General features: G+C 46.1%; 5 protein-coding genes across 5 annotated transcripts; 3 read left to right on the top strand and 2 right to left on the bottom strand. All coding sequences in view use genetic code 12, as the record gives it.

The window, feature by feature from the left end:
• Positions 1-551: 551 nt before the first annotated feature.
• LODBEIA_P00980 (uncharacterized protein) lies at positions 552-2,129 on the top strand (the record flags this gene model as incomplete). The annotated part of the gene is made up of 1 exon (XM_066976959.1): positions 552-2,129. The coding sequence occupies one exon, from the start codon at positions 552-554 to the stop codon at positions 2,127-2,129; it is 1,578 nt and encodes a 525-aa protein (XP_066827036.1).
• A 247-nt stretch (positions 2,130-2,376) lies between these two features.
• On the bottom strand, positions 2,377-3,837 carry LODBEIA_P00970 (uncharacterized protein; the record flags this gene model as incomplete). The annotated part of the gene is made up of 1 exon (XM_066976948.1): positions 2,377-3,837. One exon carries the CDS (start codon positions 3,835-3,837, stop codon positions 2,377-2,379), a length of 1,461 nt encoding a protein of 486 aa, XP_066827035.1.
• A 706-nt stretch (positions 3,838-4,543) lies between these two features.
• On the top strand, positions 4,544-7,318 carry LODBEIA_P00960 (uncharacterized protein; the record flags this gene model as incomplete). Its single annotated transcript, XM_066976937.1, has 1 exon — positions 4,544-7,318. The coding sequence occupies one exon, from the start codon at positions 4,544-4,546 to the stop codon at positions 7,316-7,318; it is 2,775 nt and encodes a 924-aa protein (XP_066827034.1).
• Positions 7,319-7,704: 386 nt separating this feature from the next.
• On the top strand, positions 7,705-9,777 carry LODBEIA_P00950 (uncharacterized protein; the record flags this gene model as incomplete). Its single annotated transcript, XM_066976926.1, has 1 exon — positions 7,705-9,777. One exon carries the CDS (start codon positions 7,705-7,707, stop codon positions 9,775-9,777), a length of 2,073 nt encoding a protein of 690 aa, XP_066827033.1.
• A 202-nt stretch (positions 9,778-9,979) lies between these two features.
• Positions 9,980-11,557, bottom strand: LODBEIA_P00940 (uncharacterized protein; the record flags this gene model as incomplete). The annotated part of the gene is made up of 1 exon (XM_066976915.1): positions 9,980-11,557. One exon carries the CDS (start codon positions 11,555-11,557, stop codon positions 9,980-9,982), a length of 1,578 nt encoding a protein of 525 aa, XP_066827032.1.
• Between the last annotated feature and the right edge of the window lie 131 nt (positions 11,558-11,688).

Below are 11,688 nucleotides of genomic sequence, written 5' to 3'. Positions count from 1 at the left end.
AAAATACGAGAAGCTCCTTGTCGAAATGTCGTTTTTTTGTTGTTGCATTCATTACCTCGTTGCATACCAAAAAGAATAGGGGGAAAAAAAGTTCGTCCTAGCTCTCTTATACCTCCGAGCTACTTCTGTCAATTGTTTAACATTAAAATATTTGATAAAAACCCAAATCGATGAAAAAACTTGATTTCTCCTCTGGTATACCCAGACAACATGGAGAGGGGGGGCGGGCAAATACGACTGACTCTTCTACTTGCGTGGATGTATGAAACTGTCGATGAAGAAGCACACTGAGTGGCCCACCTACCACTAACAAGCAGTTTGAGCCGAGGAGCGGCTGTAAATTTATTTCCTCTTTTGCCGTTTCTCTTTTAGGCAGATACCGATGAGAAAAGGTAGTGTGCTGCGGCTCAAGATTCCTGATCAGTTGAAGTTACGCGAAACCCACTGGAGTCTATTATGGCAACACCGTAGGTACTATTGGCCACATTTGAAAACAGCAGCCATTCACCCCCATCCAGCGACGAGAGAGCCCAACCCACTAGCAAGTACGAATGAGTGAAAGCGACCTAACGGAGTTTGAGATGTCCGAACATGATCATGCGCCCGACCAGATGCTTTATCTTGGGGAAGACGTTCTCAAATCCGATCTCCAGCTTCTAGCCATGACAACCAAGGAGCAGCTTGAAAAGAGCAAGTTGGAAGCGGACGAGCCCAACGGGAAGAGGCTTGTATTCTACAATGCATCGATGTCGTCGTCGGACGATGAAAGAGACGGCGTCTCGCAACTGCACCAGAATCTGAGCCGGGTGATGCCCGTGATCGAGTCTGCGCATCTTGAAGAAAATATCGCAACTCCTCCCGAGGAACCAATGGAGATAGAGAAGGATCATCCGGAAGACTCACCTGACCATTTGGAGCAAGGACAAAAAGCAAAAGAAGAGGACCAAAAAGAAGAAGAAGAACAAGAAGAAGAAAAGGGAGCAGTAATAGCCCCAGAAGAAGAAGAAGATCTAAGTAAAACTTCGGTGTCTCCACATCAAGACATTGACCAGGACGTGAACCTGTCTTTGCCAACGGAGCAGCAAGAGGAAGACCTACTCGAGAAAGAGCATCCGCTCACGGAGCCAGAGCAGGACCAGGACCATGACATGGAAAAACCCCGGACAATTTCATACGCAGAAGCAGAAGCGGAAGCAGAGGCGGAGGCAGAGGCAGAGGCAGAGGCAGAGCTGGATGATGCAGATGCATCTGGCAAGTCGTTATCTGTTTCAGAACACGAGGAGGACGAACGAGGGAACCACACCGCGAAAGACGCGCAAGAGGAGGACGGGGACGAGGAGGAGGAAGAGGACGAGGAAAAAGACCATGTAGGAGAAGAAAAAGAAAAAGCAAAAGTACAAGATTTCGCCGATATGGAGTTGCAAAAAAGCATGGCAGTGGAGGCTCTAACTGAAATTGAACGAAAATTCGCCGAGGTTCGAGATCGACTCTACCAGGACAAGCTCGCGCTTTTGGAGAGGGAACTAGAGCTCTGCCTCGAAGGCTCGCATCCGGAACTATCCAAGATCTACTCCAAAGTCAACGAGATATACGAAGAGAGTGTCCGAATGGCAAACTGCCACTTGAGCCTCACGCTACAAAACATCAACCGCGAAACATTGGCCACGCGAACGCAAATACACCAGGACTTTCTCAAAAACATCATGGACTACAAGACCGATTTGATCAACTCCACCACGAGCCGATGGTACAAGATCAACAAGGAACGCAACCTCATAGACCAACTCGTGGCCGACTACAACTTTGCCGCCATCCCATCGCACGTGCTTTCTGCCGACAATAGCGCGATGGGCTTTGCCGAAACAATGGAGCATGCTGCCCCGAAAGCAAAGAAGGCCATAAAGCAGAACGCGATAGTGGAGTTGGTTCAGCAGCGGAACAATTTGAACGAGCAATTGGGGATATTGAATGGATTGGTTGAGTTCCACGGTTTCCCCTCGGCCATCAACAGCTCCAACAACCCCGCGGCAATTGACATTGACGACCCCGTACCGAAGGAATTGCTCCTAAGAAAAGCCACCGATGATGAGATCAAAGAGGATTTGAAGGCAATGGGCATACCCGTATAACATCTAACATCTCTTTCCTCCCTTCGTCTATATCTATAAAGAGCACTAATGTAACATTCTACTGGTTTTGGTTTCGAATTTGTATGTGAATGTGGTTTTTGTTGTTTTTGATGCTTTGTTCTCTTTCTTTCATCTATGTTATAAATAGGTACACTCACTCTCTCTAATTCCCGCTCTAAATTTTTCTCCATCTACATCCCCACCCAAGCAACTCCCGCCAACTTGCTTCAAAGCAAACTTTTTCACATCACACACTCCAGATCTTGATAGTTGCGTCCCATGAACCAGTAGCCAAGGCAATACCGTCGGGGCTGACACACACGTTGCTGATCTTGCCCGAGTGGTCATCGGCAATGGTTCCAACGACGTCGTTTTTCAACGTGTCCCAAACAATGCACCCAAAGTCTGAATAACATGCGTACAAGAATCGGCCACTCTTGCCGAAATCAAGCGAAAACACACCCTGATTCTCCAAAATTGAGTTTCTTGAGTTTGTGCTCGACCGATCGCTGTATGCATAGTTGAATGCGCTCGGTTGCATCTCGCTGTAACCAGAGATGTTGTTGTTATTTTGGTTGTGGTTGTGGTTATCATGCAAAGACGAGGGTAACGTTAATCGTGGGAGCCCTTCATTTGAATGGTTGTTTTTCAACACCAGCATCAAGTTGTATTGTCCCAACTCGCAGTCGCTTCTCAAGTCAAATAGTCTAATCAATCCGTCGTCTGATCCGATTGCAAACGCGTTGCCGTCGGGAAATACTTTTAGAGCATTGACGTCGCTGTTGGAGATGCAGAAGCTTTGCGTGGGCGTTGGCTGTCTTAGATCCCAGATCTTGGCGTACCCGTCGGAAGAGCCACTTATGAAGAGATTGTCCAGCAAGATGTTGGCCGGGAAGACTGTCAAACACAAGACGTCTCCCACATGGTCGATAAAGTCACGGGACTTGCCCCCCTTGGTGATATCCCAGAGGGCGCACGTCATATCGCCGCTCGAGGTGACGATTGAGTTGTTGCCAATAAACTCACACCCGGAAATGTACGCCGTGTGGCCCTTGAAAATCGACTGGACCGACTGGTAAAACCCCGTTCGCATGGAGATGGAATTCGCGTGGCTGCTTTGATACTGTGGCGCTTGCTGGACAGGGTAATTTGTGGTGTCGGACTGAATCTTGTAAATCGTGCATTGGTTGTCCAAACCGCCCGAAGCCACCATTTTCTCATTGGGCGACAAGCTGCAGCACAAGACCCAGGTGGAGTCCAACTGGATCGCTTGTTTCTTGAACCCGGTAACCGCGTCCCAAAGGATCATATAGCCATCCTGCGAAGCTGACAACAATTTCGTCGACTCTGTGTTCCAGCAGATTTTGAAGATCTTATTCAGATGGCCAGCAAGGGTGTTGTAAAGCTTCAATTTGCAGGAATTGCGCGGAATGGCATTGACGTTGAAGGACGCTGCTTGCAACGTTGCATCTTGGGTGCGTCTCTTGACATTGACAATCTCCTCATAGAGCTTTTTCGCTTTACTTCTTGCAACGTCGATTTGCTTGGAAACTACACTATAGGCACTTTCCAGCTGCAATTTGCTGTTCTGGTGCTGGTGTGGGACGGCTTGGAAGGGATCGGAGACCATCGCTTGCTGGCCGCGTATCGCTTGCTGGCCGCGTATCGCTGCCGCGGAATCGCCATAGTCTGCAAACATTTCCGTCATATGAATAACCCTTGAACGTGTTTTTTGTCTTTTGTTGACAGAATTTTACAGGTGATATGTGCGTGTGTGTCTGTTTATCTGTCTTTCAATCTCAGTGAATTGAACCAACGAGCTTTTGTTTGATCAACCGTGGGAATACAAGCACTTGGACCTGTGAAAGTTGCTACACAACCTCTTTTTTTGTTTTTTGTTTAATTTTACATTCTTTCCAGAGCACTAAAAAGCAGGGAAAGACATGGGGGCCAGCATTTAATAGATATCCTGTTTGGAGCGCAAGTCCTTTTTACTAGTCTATAACTATACGCTGTCTATATCCGTTTCTCTGACACTAACGGTTATGAACTTTAAAAACAAAACTTGACAAGGTGGAATTTGGATCTTGGAACTGGAACAGTCCTGGTAAGAGGAAAAGCAAAATAAATAAAAAAGAACCAGCTCAGGAAAATTAGTCTGTAGACTAAATTATTCCAGTATCACACGGCCAAAACCTCCGTCGCTGGATCCCGGATCAATTTCAACCAACCAACCATCCTTTGCCTTCTCCGCCTTTCTTGCTTTTACGCTTGGACCCGGTATAAAATTTTTTTTAAGCCCTCTAGGTCTTGGAACATCCACTGGCTGTTATTGTTCGCGTTGCCACCTCGGATTCTCCCCCCCTACTAGGCACTTCACTTGCAATTGATTCCAAACAAATGAACTCGCCATAATGCTAAATGAATCGGTCTCCCAACGCTCCGCAGGCAATGAATCGGTGCTATTCTCGCCGGAAAACTACTCGCAACCTGCATCGGTGCATGATCTAGGAACCCAACTTCAAAACTCCGCCATTCTGGAAGTTTCTTCAGGCTCACAGCAAATGACACCTCGGGCAGCACAGATTGGCCCTGCCAAGATGTCAAGCTCTGCTTCAAAGCGGAAAACCGTCGCGGATTACCAATTCGGAACTATCATCGGAGAAGGCTCGTATTCCACTGTTTACTCGGCAATCGATAGACAGCAGGGCAAAACATACGCCGTGAAGGTGTTGTCCAAGAGACATATAGTCAAGGAGAACAAGATCAAGTACGTCAATATCGAAAAACTCACCCTCCATCGACTAGGTCAACAGCACCCGGGGATTGTCCAGTTATACTGCACGTTCCAAGACGAGTCCAACCTATTCTTTGTCTTGGATTTCGCCGAGTATGGCGAATTGCTCTCGATTATAAGGAAGTTTGGGTCGTTATCGGAGCAAGTGCTGAAATTCTATATATGTCAAATCATTGACGCAGTACTGTTTATCCACCTGAAGGGAGTTATCCACCGAGATTTGAAACCAGAGAATATCTTAGTTGGCAACAATTTCAATTTAAAGATTACAGATTTCGGAGCCGCCAAGCTCTTGGGAAAATCCGACGAGAATGGGGAGCTGGTGGACCCTGGCTCGCCGACTCCAGAGCGACTAGGTTCGTTTGTTGGCACTGCGGAATACGTATCGCCCGAGCTTTTAAAGCACAACATTTGTGGGTTTGAATCAGACGCGTGGGCAATTGGATGCATTCTTTACCAGTTTTTCATCGGCGTGCCTCCATTTAAAGGTAAAACCGAGTACTTGACCTTTGAGCAGATTATCAATGTCGAGTATAGCTACGACCCGCAAAAGCCGTTACCTTCAGATGTCAAGCTCTTGATTGATAGCATCTTGATTGCAAATCCGGACGAGAGATTCACTTTGCCCGATATGATGGCTTCAAGTTGGCTTGCCGATGTCAACTGGAAAGATAAAGCCTGTATATGGCAGCGAAGGGTGCCCAAGTTTGAAAGCAACGATTTCGATTCAGTTTCAAAACAGCCTGCAGTTGGGGTCAAGAATGGAACTAACAGAAACTTGAGCAAGATGAACACCTATCACCAGCTCCAGTCTCAAATCCACACATCTGATCTTGGCTTTCTCCCCAATTTTGGAGCGAAAAAGTCGTTTAAGCCACCTACGGCACTTGCGAAAGGCGCATCTGCTCATAAGATTCCATTAGCTTCACAAGATTTGGCTTCATATGCATCACCATTACCATCACCATTACCATCACCACCAGCACCAGGACCACAAGCACCAGTATCAGCACCAGCACCACCACAACTGCAACCACAACCGAGGCAAATCGATGAATCCGCTGGAAAACTTAAAAAAGAGCTCCAAACCGATATACTCCCGACGCACTCTCCACACCTTGCTCATCAGTACCGTGCAACAAGCAAAACAGACAGGAGGAATGCCCCACCTTCCTCAATGTCTAGACAGGCCAAATCTAGAACGGGAGCAAAAACAACATCCACCACGTCTCCTCAAAGTCAGAGCAGCAGCCACCCTTACCAAACCATTCTGGCGTCGTCGGAGCTTGTTCCCGTGTCTAGATCGGACTGGCTTCGAACAGAATCAAATTCATCATCACCACCAAAAGCAACAATGCCTTCGTCTCAAAATCATCCTTACCAAAACATTGCCGCATTGGATAGAAACTCTTCAGCTAGGAAGGATAATCAAGTAGTTTCATCATCGCCTACCAACAATACCAGCCGTTCGCTGGGACCCCAGAGTAAGGCTGCTGCTGCTGCGTTTACTACTCACACTCAAAGTCAGCAGAAAACCACTGCTGCCCCATCTGAAGCTCGCGGCAAGGTCAAAGCTAAACCCAGTGTGATAAAATTCCGGGAAATCTCTAGCTTGCTTTTCCCCAATGAGAAAATCATGAAGATGGATATCCTTTACAAAGCCCGTTTGTCCAACAGGTCCATCGGTATCGATTACGACAGCCTAGATGTGGTGAGTTTGGAGCAGATTATTAAAAAGAACCGGAAAAAATTGCAAAACGACTTGGCTCTTGTCCATGCAGTGGTCACCAACATGGCCCGGATTTTCCTAATCAGCCCGTCGTTTGAGACCATGAAGGTGGATCTAAAGGCAAACAAGGGCAAGGACTACCTAATGTACGATTACGAATTTGAAAACGACTTTGAAAGCGAGGAGCCACTCCCAGTGGACAAATTGGGGTATCTCATCATTGAGTTGGTGAATGAAGGCGGCGACTTGATTTTCTTGAAGCAAGCCGACGATCAAGTGCACAGCAAAGCCGAGTTTCCCAAAATTGCCGACAACAACGGCAAAGAAGTTCTCATTGGGAAAAACTATGGATGGATCGATAGTTTGTTGATTGCACGCGACGCTTCTCTCGATGCTGATCCTGCTGCTGCCACTGCTGCAGTTGCTACTAATGCTGCTCCCGATGCCGCGCCGCCAAAAGCATCAGCCCCGGTTCCACCAAGGCAAAATGTTTCAGCCAACTTAGCCTCCAAACCAAGAAAAGAAGTGGAAACGAAAAAATCAATCGATAAGAAACTAACTAGGACAACGCAGCCCGCTCCAGCCCCAGCTCCAGCTCCAGCTCCCAGATCCCAAGCTTCAAAATTTGCATTTGCAGCCGCCGCTGCTGTACACCACAAGTGAGATATATGTAAATATATATTCATAGAGTTTTATAGAAAGCAACAGTATACGCATTGTATTCATAGAAGAAGGCTAGACGGTGGCTAGTAAACACATTCTCAAAATCAAACTGTTGATGAAGTTCGTCATAGAGTTTTTGCTTGTTTGTTTTATCTTTTGCGCAGAGCTTTGGTGGTTTTGGTTGTGGTTTTGATGGTGGTGGTGGTAGTGGTGAGTAGTGTGGATCTAATTACAAAAATTATCACTATATTGAATTTCGTAGATTACATACAAGCTGTACTACAATAAACCACTGTTGGAGATCAATCATCTAACCCACCATCCTTACTTTTCAATATCTGTGGTCCTTTTCCCAAAAATTATCTTCTTTACTGAGATCCATCCAAATGGTTGAGATAGAGCACTACTTGAACGAACACTCCTTAAACTTCTATCTAGCACAAGGATTCCATAGTCTTGTGAGCAAAATCGCACAGGATGTGAGCCAGTTCCAGCCACGGTCAACCTCGCAGCTGGAAAAGATCCCCTTGTTCAAGTCGTCGTTGGAATGCATCTCGCTGTACGGGTTTCAGAAACTCTTTGCCCAAGAGGCGGAGAAGGATTCCAAGTTGACTTGTAGTACCAGTGGCAACTGCAATTCGTCAATCAGCACGATAGAAACCATTTTGTGCGGACAGCAACACCCGGACTCGTTCGGCTTTCCCGAGCTCACCACCGCCAAGTTGGTCAGTGCAGCAGAGTTGGAGATAGATCTTAGTTCCAGAACAGATACCCGTCCCGAGGTAAAGTACAAGATTCTTTGCATTTTCCGCCAAATCATTGAGGATGATGACGGCGACTTGAAGTTGGTTGACGGCGACGTGTTTGCCAATCTATACCTCTATTTGGCCGAGTATCTCCAAAAATTGAAGCCAACTTATTTTGGGCCCATTGGCACTTTGTGCGATGAAGTTGTAAACTGGTTGAAAGACGATTATACCGGTGCTATCCCCTTGGATCGGTTCATTGCATCGTTTCGGTCGATTTTCAAGTTGAATTTGAAATTACTCACTTCAGGGTCAGCAGAGTCATTTGAGTCGAATGAGAGCATGCTGAATCAGCTCCGAGAACGAGCTAATAATTTGATGTCCTACCAGTCCTTTGCCCAAGCGATAAAAATCTACACGGAGGCATTAGCGGTGACGCCTAAACTCAACACGTACCAGGACGTGCAGCTTTTGACCAATAGAGGGATTGCATTCATTGGCCTTAATTGTGTGCCAGAGGCAATCGATGATTTGAACTCAGCCGTATACTTGGACCGCACTTTTACCCCAGCGTGGACCCAATTGGGCTACTGTCATTTATACATGGGGAATGGGTTACTAGCATTGGAATGTTATGCATTGGCACTAAAGTGCGCCGTGGGAAATTTGTTTCCCGTGAATTTCCCCAAAGAGGGAGCTAAAAGAGAAGAATACAAGTCCTTGAAGATTCAATCAATACTACCGCAGTTTATAGAAAGATTGAGCTCTGCCATAGCATTAACGGAAAAGCGGGCATACCAGCAGCACGTACCAGAGGAGAAGATCAAAAAAGTTGTCAGCGAAGTTCGAAAGATTTTGGCACATTTGAGAGCCGTGGGCCCCGAGGCAGACCGGGATTATTTCACTTACACCCCCGTCTATCGCGACTCGTCGTTGCGCAATCTTTCGGAACGATTTAACGCCACTCGTCCCAATATATTGACACCCGAGGTGTCGCAGAGCATTCTTGCAAGAAACGGGATGGAGACTGCCACAATAACGCTGGTGGAGGCTAGACATGACGCCTTTAATCCAACGAATGGAAACGAGGGCAACGGCATGCAGAATGCAGAGGGCGGTTTTGGACAGAACTTGAACTTGGAGACGTCAGGGACATTTGACATTCGGGATTTTTTCAACCGCATGGGCGAAAATGCATCGAGGGCGATGCCTACACAACGGCAGAATGAGTCCGACATCTTGAATAGAGACGGCAGCCGTGAGACACAAAATCGGAATGCAAATGCAAATGCAAATGCAAATGCGAATGCAAACACCAACACTACCAGTAACACTCATAGTCAAATGGAGGCGACAGGTCTGCAAACACTGGGAAACTCCACTAATGCCAACCGGGACTCTGCATCTCTGCAAGCACGAGCTAGTGGTCCGAGATCAGGACCCGAGGGTTTTTTACAAAGCTTGGGCAACGTCATACCCCCTGGAATCTTGCACACCATAGAGAGAGTGACACAGGGTGCCATTCCTGGAGATGGAGCAGGCGTCAGAATATTTGGTGATGTTCAACAATTTGACCCGCGTGAAGTCAGGTCATCTGGGGAGCAACAAGATAGCAGACATTCAAGACGAGACCAAAATGACCATCAAAGAACCCAGCCTGGTGCCAACCAAGACCAAGACCCCGAATTGGGGGAATTTCAAGACTTAGACTAGAGAAAGAGAAAGAGACAGAGAAAGAGAAAGAGAAAGAAAACCTGCCGGTATATTTTTTTGCAGAAGAAGAAGAAGAAGAAATAGAAGAAGAGAAAACAGAGTAACTTATTCTATTTTTATTTTTTTCAATGTTTTTATTTTCTCAGTTCCAAATACTATACAAATCCAGCATACTTCGTTTGTTCCATAACTTACAGCTCAACTAATCTTCATTTTTCGATTTTTTCGACTTCTTGTCCTTTTTCAGTTTCGAAGAAGTTTCAGCTTCGTCGCCATCTTCGTCTCTTTTCCTTTTCTTGTCCTTCTTTTCTTTCTTACTGCTCTTTTCCTTCTTTTCCTTCTTTTCCTTCTTTTCCTTCTTTTCCTTCTTGTCCTTCTTGTCCTTTTTTGATTTCTTGTCCTCCTTTACCTTTTCTTCGACTTCAACTTCCTCGGTTTCTGATTCATCGTCATCTGAATCCACGGGGGCGGCTGCAGTTGGTGCATCTGCATCTGCATTGTAAGCTCTTGCTTCGGTCAACTCAATCTTGCCCTGTTGTCTAGCGACTTTCGAAGTTGTTCTCATATCTCTGCCTTCCAATTTGCTCAACCTGCTTTCTATCTTGCTTCTGTTTTCCAATCCAAAAGTATCCGAGTCGTCTCTTTCCTCGTCAAAACAATCGTATCTAACAGAAAGAGCAGCTTTGGCAGCTAAAGTTCTGGCGATTCTACCTTTGTTTTTACCGGAAGCTTGGCCAACCAACGAAGCATGATATATGATACCATACTTTGGAGTGTCGTGTTTTGTCTTTAAAGCTCTAAACAAGGCCTTTTCTGCTCCCAAGATTTGAATAGTTGAAGCCGGTGCTTTAGCCAACGAAGTCAAGGAACCTGCATGAGCAATGAATCTAGCGCCAACCAAGTCGCCAACCATGGCAGTTAAGTTTGGTGCAATAGCCTTCATTCTCGAACTCAAATAGTTGGACAATTGCTCTCTGTACGCGGCAAAATCAACAATTTGTTCGGCCAACGCCTTGATGTTGTCCAAATCGGTCTCAGTGATTTCAGTGCCCATGGAAACTTCGGCGGCTGTCTTGACTTGCTCTTCGATTTCTTCCGGTAAGATTTCCGACAAGTCAACTTCCGAGGCATTGGATCTAACACCCATGGTCAAGATGATTCTAGCGTAAGCAACAGAGTCGGTGATCATCTTGGCCAACTCGGGGAAATGCCATCCGTACCACTCTTTACATCTCATGGCGTAGGTGTTGAGTTCTTTATCCAAATCGTCTAATAAAGCAATGGCTTGTATTATCATGGTGTCGACCTTATCGGCGGAGAATTTCAACTTGTGACGACCAATGGAATGAGCCAAACCCAACGACATCTGATTCAAGGCCGACTTATCTAGTCCAGGTAACAATTCAGGCAAAAATTCCTTGATGGCTCTATGCAAGTCTAACGATGCGGCGTCAGAAACAACTTGGAAATTCAACCCCAATTTGTTGATGGCGTTTCCCAACTTTGTCTCTGAAACGATTAACGTTGCCTTTTTGTCAGCTTTCGACTCTTCCAACAACTTGCGCAAGTTGCCGGAGACTTTACCTTCCATGATTGCGTTTGCTTCTTCCAACGCATTCGCCGCACTTTGGAACTTTTCAAATTTGTGTATTTTGAACTGTTCGGTGACTTTTTCCAAAGTGTTCAAATCCTCAATCAACGACGATGATTTATGGATCTTCTTATCGGATGCCTTCAAGAGAGCGTAACCTGCGGGGGTTTCTGCCAAAACAAATGCCATGGTTGCTGGTTGAATTTATTTGTGGTGGTTGAAAAAAAAAAGGAAAAAGAAAACCCGATTTTTTTAAACGATGATGTGGTTTATGAGTTCTAGTACAGCTGATGTATGTTTATGTTAAGCCTGGTGGGGAG

The sequence above is a fragment of the Lodderomyces beijingensis genome, assembly GCF_963989305.1.
Source record: "Lodderomyces beijingensis strain CBS 14171 genome assembly, chromosome: 1".
NCBI classification, from domain to species: Eukaryota; Fungi; Ascomycota; class Pichiomycetes; order Serinales; family Debaryomycetaceae; genus Lodderomyces; species Lodderomyces beijingensis.
Note: the sequence above shows the minus strand (reverse complement) of the source record. Positions and strands in the feature narration are given on the sequence as shown.